The sequence below is a fragment of the Anthonomus grandis genome, chromosome 17 (assembly GCF_022605725.1).
Source record: "Anthonomus grandis grandis chromosome 17, icAntGran1.3, whole genome shotgun sequence".
NCBI classification, from domain to species: Eukaryota; Metazoa; Arthropoda; class Insecta; order Coleoptera; family Curculionidae; genus Anthonomus; species Anthonomus grandis.
The window spans coordinates 3,359,412-3,372,229 of record NC_065562.1 but is presented as its reverse complement, the minus strand read 5'-3'; the positions used below and the strand labels follow the sequence as shown (position 1 = coordinate 3,372,229).

The 12,818-nt window shown below is 31.5% G+C and overlaps 1 protein-coding gene across 1 annotated transcript in view; it reads left to right on the top strand.

Annotated features, from left to right (window-relative positions):
• Positions 1–3,441: 3,441 nt before the first annotated feature.
• The window catches only part of LOC126746070 (Fanconi anemia group I protein), a 238,121-nt gene continuing 228,744 nt past the window's right edge, over positions 3,442–12,818 (top strand). The window contains exon 1 of the mRNA XM_050454171.1: positions 3,442–3,691. Coding sequence (XP_050310128.1) covers positions 3,599–3,691 — 93 coding nt within the window. The 5' untranslated portion in view covers positions 3,442–3,598. The remainder of the gene's footprint in view (positions 3,692–12,818) is intronic.

Sequence of the window (12,818 nt, the reverse complement as noted above, 5' to 3'; positions counted from 1 at the left end):
TTAAAATAATAAAGTAGGGATTAGCCCCGCCTACATGGCACACCTTGTATAAAAAAAAATTTTGTAAAAAATCCGCAACTTACAATCTCAATTGACGTATCCGAGCATTTTTCCAAACGAATTTATTCCAATTTAGAGACTCGCATTTTATAACAAATATATACTAAAATTTTATGTTTGTGATATATGCTATACTATAAGTTGTTTTAATTTTCAAAGAGTTTATTTTGTATGTATTATACATTTTTATAAAATATTTAATTTAGGTGTAGTTATATTTTATGTAGGTAGTTTTTTTGCCCTTTATGCCTCTATTTGTTTTTAAATTATTTTTAGTAATATAGATTATGTATTCTTTTAACTTGTGTAGGTTTAGTACACGGATGCTAGTTCTTATGTCGTTAGTCTTAAGTATTATTCGAAAACATTACCTTAATTGTCTGCTAGCTGAACTATACCGGGTGGTGCGTTGCCGAGCGGAACATAGCAAAACTCATGTAAATTTTAAGGGAGTCAATTATTTGCTGCCCTGTACATTTTATAGAAAAAATATAAGATAACTTTGGTAATTCTGCAGTTTAGCGGCTTTTGTTAAAACTAACAAAAAATGGTCGGGTTTTTTGCAAAATGGGTAGATTTCCATATATATTTTTCACTAAGAGTGGCGAAAAGCCAAATTTTATCACGAAGAGGGTGTTACGCACTAAATCACTCACTATGGGACATGAATAGAATAACTACACTATACACTATGAAGAGACCAATCTAGCAAACCCTTGTGCAAAGTTTCAAAAAATTTTAATAAGCGAATCTTGTATTATTCAATCGACGAAAAAAGAGCCATAATTAAGTGGCATTATGCGGGAAACAATTTTAGAGCAGTATCTGAAATGTTTTCAGTTTATTTCCCCACCAAGCCCATTCCGTCCATTTCAACTATTAAACGTATTGTCAATAAGTTCGAGTCCAAAGGTACCGTAATAAATAATTGTAAATGTTCAACTCAAGATATCTAAAATTATTATTAAAAAATTATTTCTAAAATATTATTCGTATAAATTCAAAAAACATCAAGAGCTGCAGGAAGGAGATGAAGAGCGAAGAATGGCATTTTGTTTTGAAATGATGGAAAGAGCAAATAATGATAGGAATTTTTTAAGAAATATTTGTTTTACCGATGAATGTACATTTACCCTCAACAATGAACCAAATGTTTAGAATTGCCGGTATTGGAGCCAAGAAAATGAACATAGCTTTATTCATACTCGGACACAATATCCCCAAAAAACAAATGTATTCGTGGGAATTTTCGGACACCAAATCATTGGACCCTTTTTTATGGACTATAACCTAACAGCTGAAACCTATTTGGACTTATTTCAAAATCAAATTGGACCCGTCTTAGAAGAAGTTGTTCAGGAAGATCAAATGATCTGGTACCAAATGGATGGTTTCCCGGTCCATAATGCCCGTATGGTTAGAGAGTGCTTGGAAAATGCTTTTAACGGCAATATTATTGATCCACGGTACCGGATACTTTGGCCAGCCGGTCAGTTGATCTTTCACCGAATGACTTCTTTTTGTGGGTCATTTAAAAAGTGTCATTTATAAAAGTGTAAAATTTGAGAATCTAAATCAGTTACAAAACGCTATTTCGTTAGAATGTAATAAAATTTCCCAATATCAACTTAGTAACGTTAGAAAAATTTTATGATGGGTTAGGATATTGTTTAGCTGTTAATGAGGAGTTGTTTGAATATTTGATTAATTGATGTTTTTAATATAATTTTCTATAATTTTTAAAAAAGGTATTGTATTTTATTTTATTTTATTTTTCCACACTTAGTAAAATATTAAGGGTTCTGTTCTCTCTTTTTTCGGAACTATTTTCGATCTTCTGAGTTAAACATTTACAATTATTTATTGCAATGTCTTTGGACTCGAATTTACTAACAATAGGTTTAATGGTTGAAATGGACCAGATAGGCTTGATGGAAAAATAAATTGAAAATATTTCAGATACTGCTATTGGTTTAATTAAATTCTACTCGTAAGTATGATAACATTATTTTTTTAATAATCGATAATAATAATTCTTATTGGTTTAACTTCATCGTTATATTAAATAAAAGTTTAGATAAAAAAGTAATGTTAACGTGTCTTACTTTGAATATATGGTTGTGAGATTGATAAAACGAAAAAAAAAATTCTTGTATTCGGCTGTACGTCAGATTTGACAAAGCCTTATAACAAATTGTTTGCTGGTGGCTGGTGTCTGGTTTTACTTGAACCGAAAATTTGGTATATTTGCAATTACATTTAATTGAATAATTCAAGATTCGCTTATTAAATTTTTTTGAAAATTTGCATGAGGGTTTGCCAGATTGGTCTCTTCAAAAAGTTATCTTACATTTTTTTAAATAAAATGTACAGGAGGGAAGCCAATAATTGACCCCCTTAAAATTTACATGGGATTTCCTGTTCCGCTCGGCGACGCACCACCCGGTATATTTCATAAAATGTTCCTTTTTTTTCATGCCACAATACTCAATACTAGAATGTGCGCTGCAGAAATTTAAATTTGTCAGCCTTTGTATTTGTATTTCACTTAAAAATATTTATGTATTGCATTTTTGCAAATAAAAAACAGTTATTATTAATATATTATTATCCTCTATAGAATCTGTTTGTGTTAGTAAAATAGGGATATTTTTAATCTAATCGTATGATAAGAAAATAACACAAAAATCTTCACAATATTTTCTAATCTGTTTGGGTTTGCATAGTTCAGTGCTAACAAAACACTTTTAAGCATAAGATTAATTCTAATTTATATAATATCTGTTAAATGAATTGTATATTATGTATATAATTTATGTAGTAAATTGTAAGTAACTATTTTTCAGGAAAATTAAATAATAAAAATATTAACATTCTTTTATTTCTATTTTGAAATTAGGGTATGTTGTACACTATTGTTGCTGATTTTTGCAGTACATTAACTCATTTAGATATGTATAAAAAAGCTGAAGCGTTTTATTTTATCTTGATCAAAGTCTGATGCTAACATCTAATTAAAAAGTAACCTGTTTGAATAGGTCTTTGCTTTGGACATTGCGGTTAAATAATAGGATTATGAGATTTCTTATGAAATTTGAATTATCCTGTTTTAATTTGGCCACGCCCTTCTACCATTTTGATTGGTCCAATTAGGTAAGACAAACTGTCAAGTTCGTTAGAATAGTTTCCGTTGCCAAGCGAGAGGACGCTAGCAGATTTGTTAGAAGAATTTCGATCAGTTTGTATGCAACCACCACTTTATATATTTGTGTTTTGCGGTTGGTCACACTGATTCTATAGTTGTCTTTTGTCATATTGTTTGAAAAATCTTTTCAGTTTACAGTTTACTGTTCCAAATTTTCAAATTTGTTCAGGAATTTAGTACAGTCCAAGTCCATTGGATGTTTTGTGTTTTTGTTTTTAGATGTGTGGAAACGTCCGGCTTTACGTATTGTCGATAATCCGAAAATTTCAAAAATTGATTAAAACAACATAAAATTTGATTTTGATTCTCTGGTATCAGATCATACTGTTTAAAATGGAGAAGTTCCAGCAAAGTTTTTACAATTGTGATTTTGAAAAAAATCCAGATACTTTCAAAACCATGATTTACGAATTGGATTCTGAAAAGGTAATTGACTCTTAAAAAACAGTTAAATGAAATGAATATACCTACTTCTGTTTATAATTTGCAAACAAGATACATAGAAAGAATCTAACCAATATATATGAAGAGTACAGTGAAAAAAGGGTAAAATTAAAACATGTAGGTAAACTTCATCAGAATAAGTCTCAGTCAAATGAGAATTAAGCATTTTCACAGTTATAGTTGTGTTTAAAAAACCCTGCAGAGGGGAGAAACAGAAAAGGCTGAAAACTAAGTAAAAAAACAATCTAATAAAAATTAAATGGTATAAATTTGTGGTATTTTTTCTGCATTGCATTTTGCAGTTTTCAGTAAAGGTTTAGCTCAGCAATCTTCTGAAAATTGCACCTAAAATTATAGGCAAATTTGTTTTATTTTATCAGTAACAATATTTCTCTGGTGGAGTAGCAAATTTTCAAGTTGTTTTTTTCCCAAAAAAAAATGAATTTTGACATTTATACACGTTAATCCTACCTGGATTTTTAAACAAAAACCCAACTTTTTTGAAAACCACACTTAAAATTGTGGGAAAATAAGGTCTAGTTTCAACACTAAGATGTGAGGAAACATTTCTATAATGTCATTTTATGATAATAAGTACATTTTTACATTTATTCTCAAAAAAAATATTTTTCAGTGCTGTTATTGTTGGGTTAGGGTAGGTTAAGTTGGATCTACACATATTTTAAGATTTTTTCTATAATTTCAGGTACATTTAAATGTCAAAATATATTTTAAAGGTTTTTTTTTTAAATATCCACATAACAATTTGCTCTGTCCACCTTCAAAATATTGTGTACAGTAAAAACAGTAAAAACATTTTAAACCTTTTCTCCATTATTTTAGGTGAGATTCTCAGAGTTCAGGAATTCCACACCCGATGTGAGAGTAATATTTATTGTGTAACTGTCAAGTGTTCTTTGGGTGAAGGTCTAATGTTGCTATTTCTGAATGATTGGAATGACACCGGCAAGGAAGCAAGGAGTAGAGCACAAAATATTAACCTACAGAAACTGTCTGTACTATTCATAGGTTAATATTTTGTCGAGTAGTGATTTAAGACAGAAAAAGCAACATAGCCTAAATTCATGTTGAATTTACCTACTTTGTTTCTTTTTCATAAAAAAATCACAATTTTCCATAAAAGAAAGTAGTTTGGAATTAGAATTATGGAAGAAACAGGTTATTACTAATACCACTCATGAAGTGAAAACTGATGAAAATGAGAAACCCATAGTTGGAGATAATAAAGTTTTAAATAAAAATAAACAAACTAAGTAGTGGTATAATTTTATTTAATAAATCGCAACTCATGTTTTTAAAAAATTAATTTATTAAACACAAGAATACAATTTAGGTTACAATGTTGCAAAGCTTACTTATGACTGCGCTAAGATGACTAACTACTCCTCTTTCACATCCTCTTTATATATACTTCTAAATGCTGAATAAGCTGTGACAATCATTATCTTAAACTAAACTTATATTAAGCATAAGCGGCCATATAATTGTATATTTATGTTTTAGTTTTATTAGCATAATATTATCTTTTTACTGTTACTCATTTTTTTCTACAAAGTAAAGAGATCTTATCAAGGCAACAGCAAGAAATTCAATCTATAAACCCCATCACACTCACACTAGGTGTGCCATTTCTGAACTCGCCCCAGGAAAGTTAAACTAAACCTTTACAAACTTTTTTAAGGCTTTTTCCACAAATATTATCACCAAGTAATTGTATGATTGTTTTTTATTATTAGTTTATTAAATATATTGTTAACAAGAAATTTGGTTTCAGATTATAAAATTACATTTTTGATATTACAAAAATGTGACCATTTTACTTTCTTTCTTGTGCTTTTCATTTATGTTAACACCTTTTCATAAAGACTAGACATTTTATTACTTACAGATAAAAATCTTAATTTTAACAGTAGTTTAAAAATTCGGAAAGGTAACCAATCAATAAATCACTTTCTTTGCTATACAACTAGCTGTAAACCATAAATCTTTTCGAGTTTAAGCATTGTAAGTTTTTTATAACATAGCTATAAAGAAATTGACAAATAGTTAAGGCATCAAAACCACAAAACACATTTTTCTAAGATATCTTTGGAGATATTTTTTGAATTTGCTTGATATAATTTAACTGAATTTATATAATAAGTGTTTGTGTGTGGGTGACAGTGAAATTTTTGGAATTGTTAATTTTACTTTGAGTTTTAAATTATAAATATTTTCTTTTGCAAATAAAAGCTAATATAAAATGCTTTTAAAGGTGATTATTCAGTCAGTACCTACTACTAACAGTAGGCAATATTGCATTATTTGCCAGGCATGCATACTGATAATTCACCTGGCAATTCATTTATATCAAAAACCAATTCAATTTAGAGACATGCTCTCGGAAAATATTGCTCAAATTTGAAGATTCTAAATATCTGGGTTTGAAGATAGATTACAGGTTGAAATTTAACTCTCATGTGAGCTGTCAAACTAGGAAGCTGACTTTTGGTTGCTATAGCGTGAAGATAACTGCAAGGGAATTTGGTCCCATTATTGCACAGACTAAGTAGTTATATTGCCTTGGTGGAATCACATTTAAGGTACTGTAATCCATTCTGGGGTTTCTGTACCCAATATATTTTTCAACCTTTTTTTGTTCTACAAAAAAGAGCTATTTGGTCATTGTGTCTGGCACACCCATGTACTAATTGCAAGCCACTATTCATTGAAAATAAAATCCTCACTCGCCTACTCTTTTTGCTTTGGAAACAGTGTGTACTGTTCACAGACATCTTTCTAATTTCTCAAATGCCAGAAGTTATCAAACACGCCAGGAACATGCTTTATATTTGCCTATTCCTCACTTTAGCTACATAAAGGATTTCATTATTTATATGGGCATTAAAATGTATAACCAGTTGCCATTGAATGTTTGTTGTATTGAGAATTTGAAAATGTTTTGACATAAGTGCAAAAACCTTTCAATTGACCATGCTTTTTATTCTGTTGATAAATATTTTTTGTTTACTCTCGAGTAGCATCTAGTCTGTATTAGGCTTTTAAGATTCTGTAATTTAACCAACAATTGAATTAGTAAAATATTTCTGTCATCATTAAATGTTGCCATCCTTGTGAGTTCTATAAAGTTTTATTGTTTTATTGTATATCTTATAGAATTTAATTTTGTAGGTATGTCTTTCAGGCTTTGTTAATAAGAATTATATATGTTGTTGTTCTTGAACAATAAAGTATGTTATCTATCTATCTATCTATCTATAATTGCTACTATATTGTTGAACTGCTAATGCATTCTCAATCTCATCATCATTTGTTGATACTATGGTAAGTAATGATACCTGCAAATTGTATTGCTTTAACAGAATTTAGATGATGAGAAAAATCATTCATAAATATATCTACTAAAAAAGAGCCCAAGATAGAGCCCTGTGGCACATCTGATGTAAGGTAAAGTGTGCCACATTTTTAAACATTAACCTCCATTAAACCAAGTTGATAAAACCTTGTTCCAGATTCCACAAAACTATGTCTGTTAACCCTAATCCCATAGTATAACAGTTTCTTTTAATAAAGTTGCATGAAACACACATGCTTTTAAGAAGTTACAGAAAAGGCAGATACCAGCTCTCTTTTCTCAAAGGTTCCAACTGTGCCACTAACAAATGCAAGAATGGCATATTTACACAGACAATCTTAAAAACTGAACTGAAACTGTGTGGACAGATGTATCCTATTTTTCCTATAAAATTTTACTAATTGAGCTGCAAATGGCTTGGAAACTATAGGTATTGTTGCAATGACTTAATAGTTATCCATTTCATGTCGGTCTCAGGATCATTTTAACTTAGATGAGCTAATATTTAATTTACATGTTATAGCTCCAACTTCTGTTTTATAATAGAAAACCAGCTTTTTTGTGTATTGATGATATGGTTTTCAACAATTTGAATTGGTTTTTGGTAAAGGAAGGGTTTTACTGATTTTACTAGATATTTTTAGAAAACAAGTATTACAGTATACATTTTAGGTTAGGTATTTTAAAACATTTTAATATTCATTGAAAAATTGTGGTATTGCTCTTTTTTTATTGTTTGATGTAATAATTTTTAAAAATACGATTGTTTTCATATTTTTTTAAGCTCTGTTTATTGTGACATTTATTGTACAAGTAACATTGCTTGGTGCATCTGTGCTTAAAAATTTATTTTGTATTATTTTGATGAATGCTATGCTGTTTCTAATAGTTTTCAAGTTCATTATGGTATCATTTTTTTTCTTATTGTTGAAGTGAAGAACCATAAGTGGAGGACCTTCCAGATGTTGGAGAGTGGGGCATGTCTAATCAATGTTGTTTTCAATGTTGATAAGACTGTCATTTTGGGTTTTATGTGTGATGTGCAAGGCCTTGGACTTTAGTGCCAAAATTTCTTCTGGTTGTTCTTTAGTCAGGGGAGAAAAACAACTATTATTATATTTTACCAAGAGCCAAGACATCTTGAAAATTGGCAATGCAACATATTTTAAATAGTTTCTTCTTTTATTATTTTTATGCTTACCCTATCTAAATCTGCAAGATGGCTCAAAAATTAACAATTACTTCTCCATCCAAATTGATGTGGAACTTCAAATAAATTAAATATTAGTTTTCCAGTACTACATTATCTTCCTTAAATAACATTTTTAAATTTTTGATCATTACAAAATATGATGTGTTCTAAGTCTTTTGCACCAATTAAATAATAATGTATGGGCATTGATGATATTAGTTATGATATCCTTGCATTTAGCATACATTTTTTTGCTTCTGTGATAGCAAGTACTTTCATTATCTGCTTACAGAATTGTGGATATCCTTTCATGTGGAAAAAGACTTTAGTAAAGTTATTACCCAAAACTATACATATTAGTAGGGTCAGTCCGGACTTAGCGCTTGTCATATTACATGACTTACTAAGGTTAATAGTAGCATATCTAAAAACATGGATAAATAAGAGGTTTCCTCTCTTGTATGTACTTTTAGATTACAATAAGGTATTTGACCTTGTTAACCATGATATGATGCTGATTACCAAGCTTTACTTCTTTTTACAGTTTTAATCTTCTCCCCAAGATGCTAGCTTCGTTAGCAAAACACGTGTCGAGAATAAAATAAAGATTAGTAGTAAAACTGTTTTGTGATTTAAGTGTCACACTAAAGGCTCCAACCATAGAACTGTTTTAATGTTATCATATATTTATTTATTTATCAATGGGCTTAACCCAATATTGTAACAAAGAAATGAGAATGCTGATTGACCAACCTAACAGTTCTTGCAAAAAAGGAATTATGACTATAATAAATAAGTCTAAAACAGACTAATGTTTGTGATGAGTTTCTAGACATTTTAAACTTAAGGATAAATCTATTTGTTGGTAATTAATTTCATATACAGGGTAGGGTAGCGCACCGAAAACTTTTTACCCCAAATTTCTCCAAAATTTCCTAAAAAATCAAAAAACACTTTAGTTGTAGAAGTTGCAGTTTTGGGTCATATGACAATCGATTCCACACTCAATACAAGGAAAGTAAGTGAAATATCAGATGTTTGACATAGAGGATTTAAAAAAAAACATAGGTTTCATTCCTACAAAATTAAATTAGTGCAGAAACTTAACGAGGTTGTGTTGATAATGACCGCCGTTTACAGTTTTTGCGAAACTATGAGTAAACGAATAATTGGAAACCCAGAACTTATTTTTAATGTTTGTTTTTCTGATGAATGCAGCGAATCCAGGTATTGTGAACATACATAATTCCATATATTTATCGGATTTACTTGCGTGGGGCATAAAATAAAGACTGTTACTAATTACTAAACTGTTTTATTGAAAAAGAAAAGACACCAAAAAGCGCCCCAAAACGAACCGTATTATGTAAACTAAACTGCTAAGAGACTAAGAGAGACCCGACGTTAACCTCACATTTTATTACAAAACATGTGTCATTAAAAATAACTTTTGAGTACTAGTAGCGTCATCTCTTGAATGGTATACTAAACTTAACACACTAGCAAACTGTAATATTATTTACCATTGTATTCTAACACCCCCCCTCAATGGTAAATCCCTTATTCTAACCCTAACATATTCCTAAACTTACAAAATAAATCATTTCCAAGTGGTTTTGTCATAACATCAGCTAACTGCAGATTACTAGGTATATATTTAATGTTGACAACCCCATCGTTTACCTTTTCTCTAACAAAATGAAATTTAATGTCTATATGTTTTAAACGTTTATGAAATTCAGGGTTTTTAGTAAGTTTAATAGCGCCCTGATTATCTTCATAGATAATTACACAAACAAAGCCGTTTAGGATCTTAAAGTCATTTAAAATATTTCTTAACCAGCACGCTTCACTTACAGCTAACGCTAATGAGACATACTCTGCCTCAGTCGATGAAAGAGCCACGTTACACTGCTTTCGCGACGACCATGAAACCGCACAGTTAAAAATTCTAAAGACATAACCTGAAGTTGACTTTCTGTCCAGTTTATCACCGGCCCAATCCGCGTCCGCGTACCCAACAACGATGTCACTTTTATCAGTCACTGATTTTCTTTTATATACTAAACTATAATCTAAAGTACCCTGAATGTATCGCATTACCCTTTTAAGCGCCTGATATAAATCTAAAGAAGCACAAGATTGATATCTACTTAAGATACTTATACAAAGACATAAGTCAGGTCTTGTGCAAAGCATGGCGTACATTATCGACCCTATTAACATTCTACATTTATGTTCGATTTCGGTACTCTCAGGACAATCTCTTTTTAAAACATCATGGCTAAAATTCAAGTCCATCGGAGTTTTACAAGGCTTGCAGTCTTGCATACCAAACTTTTTAAGAACGCCTCGTAAATATTTACTTTGATTTAAAAACATTTTGCCCTCAAGAACATCATGATTCACCTTAATTCCTAAAAAGTTACTAAGTCTACCCAAATCCTTCATTTCATAACTCTCTTTTAACCTGCATTTAAGATTTTCAATCTCATTAAAATCATTTCCCGATAATAAAAGATCATCCACGTATATTAGCAAAAACACCTTAGACTTTTCAGTAATTTTAGTGTATAAACAGTATTCAAATTCAGATCTCTTGAAATTTAAAGCCAACATAAAATTATGAAACTTTAAGTTCCAATTTTTCGGAGAACTCTTTAAACCATATAAAGACTTTTTAAGTTTGCAAATTTTTCCCTCATTATCTTTAAATCCCTTTGGTAATTCTATAAATACATCATCATTGATATCCCCAAAAAGGAAAGCACTGCAAACATCTAACTGAAAAATTTGCATCTTATACTCATTACACATAGCTAGAAACACTCTTATGGAGTTTAACTTAGCAACAGGACTATAAATGTTATCTAAAGACATGCCTTCAGTTTGTTGAAAACCCTTAGCAACAAGTCTCGCCTTATACCTCACAATATTTCCAGCATCGTCTTCTTTGCGTGTAAACACCCACCTGCACTGGATAGTCTTTTTGCCAGCACTGTCTTCAACCACATGCCACGTACTGTTCTTCTCTAAGGACTTGATCTCCTCGTCTATAGCTCTGGTCCACTCTGCAGCATCACTTCCACCCATGGCTGCCTCATATGTCACAGGTTCACCCTCAACAATACAAGCTGCAGCGCCTAGTATGTAGTCATTGGTCAGACCCTGTGGTGGACGAATCACTCTCCTCAAGTTATATCTGCCTTGCCCATCTCTGACTCGCTCTCGCTGCGCCTCACTGTCTCCCTCTTCAGTAATTGAGTCCTCGGTTGAGTCATACTCTGAATTTTCAAGCTCAAATTCAGCTACTTCAGGTTCTTGGCCACCATTTTCCTGAGGCTCCTCTTCAACATCACTATATGGAACTTCTAACATAGGGGGCTTGGGTAACTCACTAGTAGGGATCTTGGTTGGTGTTTCTTTGACATCTGTAGAAAGATCTGGTAAAAAGATTACATCTCTGTAAATTTCAACTTTTTTTCTATGAGGAAAAAATATTCTGAAGCCCTTAACATCATGACAATACCCAACAAATATACCAACTTCATTCTTAGCATCCCACTTTAATCTTTTCACCTTTGGAACATGAACAGACACTCGACTACCAAAAATGTGAAATTTTGACAGCTTACATTTTTGTTTCGACCACAACTCACATGGTGATTTGTCTTTTATGTATGTGCTGCCTGACATATTGAGCACATATACTGCACAATTTAAAGCTTCAGCCCATAATTCCTTCTGACCTCCATTTAATAGAGTTCTAGCTGCCTCAACTAGAGTTCGCATCTCTCTCTCAGCACGACCATTTTGCTCAGGGGTGTACACAACTGACCTCTGATGTATAACACCCTTACATCTCAAAACTTCAGAAAGGGGATGGTTTATAAACTCCAAACCATTGTCCGATCTCAGCACCTTCAACTTACACTCGGTAGAGTTCTCAGCCACAGCCATAAAGTCCTCAATGCATCTTTTGACCTCATCTTTATGTTTTAAAAAATAAACAAACCTATATGATGAAAAATCATCCTTCAACAACAAAAAGTACCTGGAACCACCCAAAGATGTCACCTCCATGGGACCACAAACGTCAGCATGAACTAGTTCCAAAGGTTTGGTAGCTCTAGAGCTGCTTTTAACATAAGGAAATTTATGTTGCTTACCCGCCAAGCACTGCTCACACAATTCTTTATCTGCAACATAAGGAATGTTGTGCCTCTTGAGTAGATTCTTTACATGTCCATAGCTTTGATGCACCAATTTCCTATGCCAGCTACTCAAACTTTCCACACTTTTGGCCTGATGACACTCTACAAAGTTACTTGTACCCCTATTTGCACCTACAAATATCAACTTGTACATATTATTGTCTCTGGTTGCGACAACACAAACATTATTGTCCTTGTTAACAATTTTGCACCCTTTATCATCTGAGACCATCTTAAAGCCCTTGTCCAAAGCACGACCCACAGAAAAAAGATTGAATTTTAGCTGCGGTACATAAAACACCTCATTTAATGTAATTTCTCTCCATA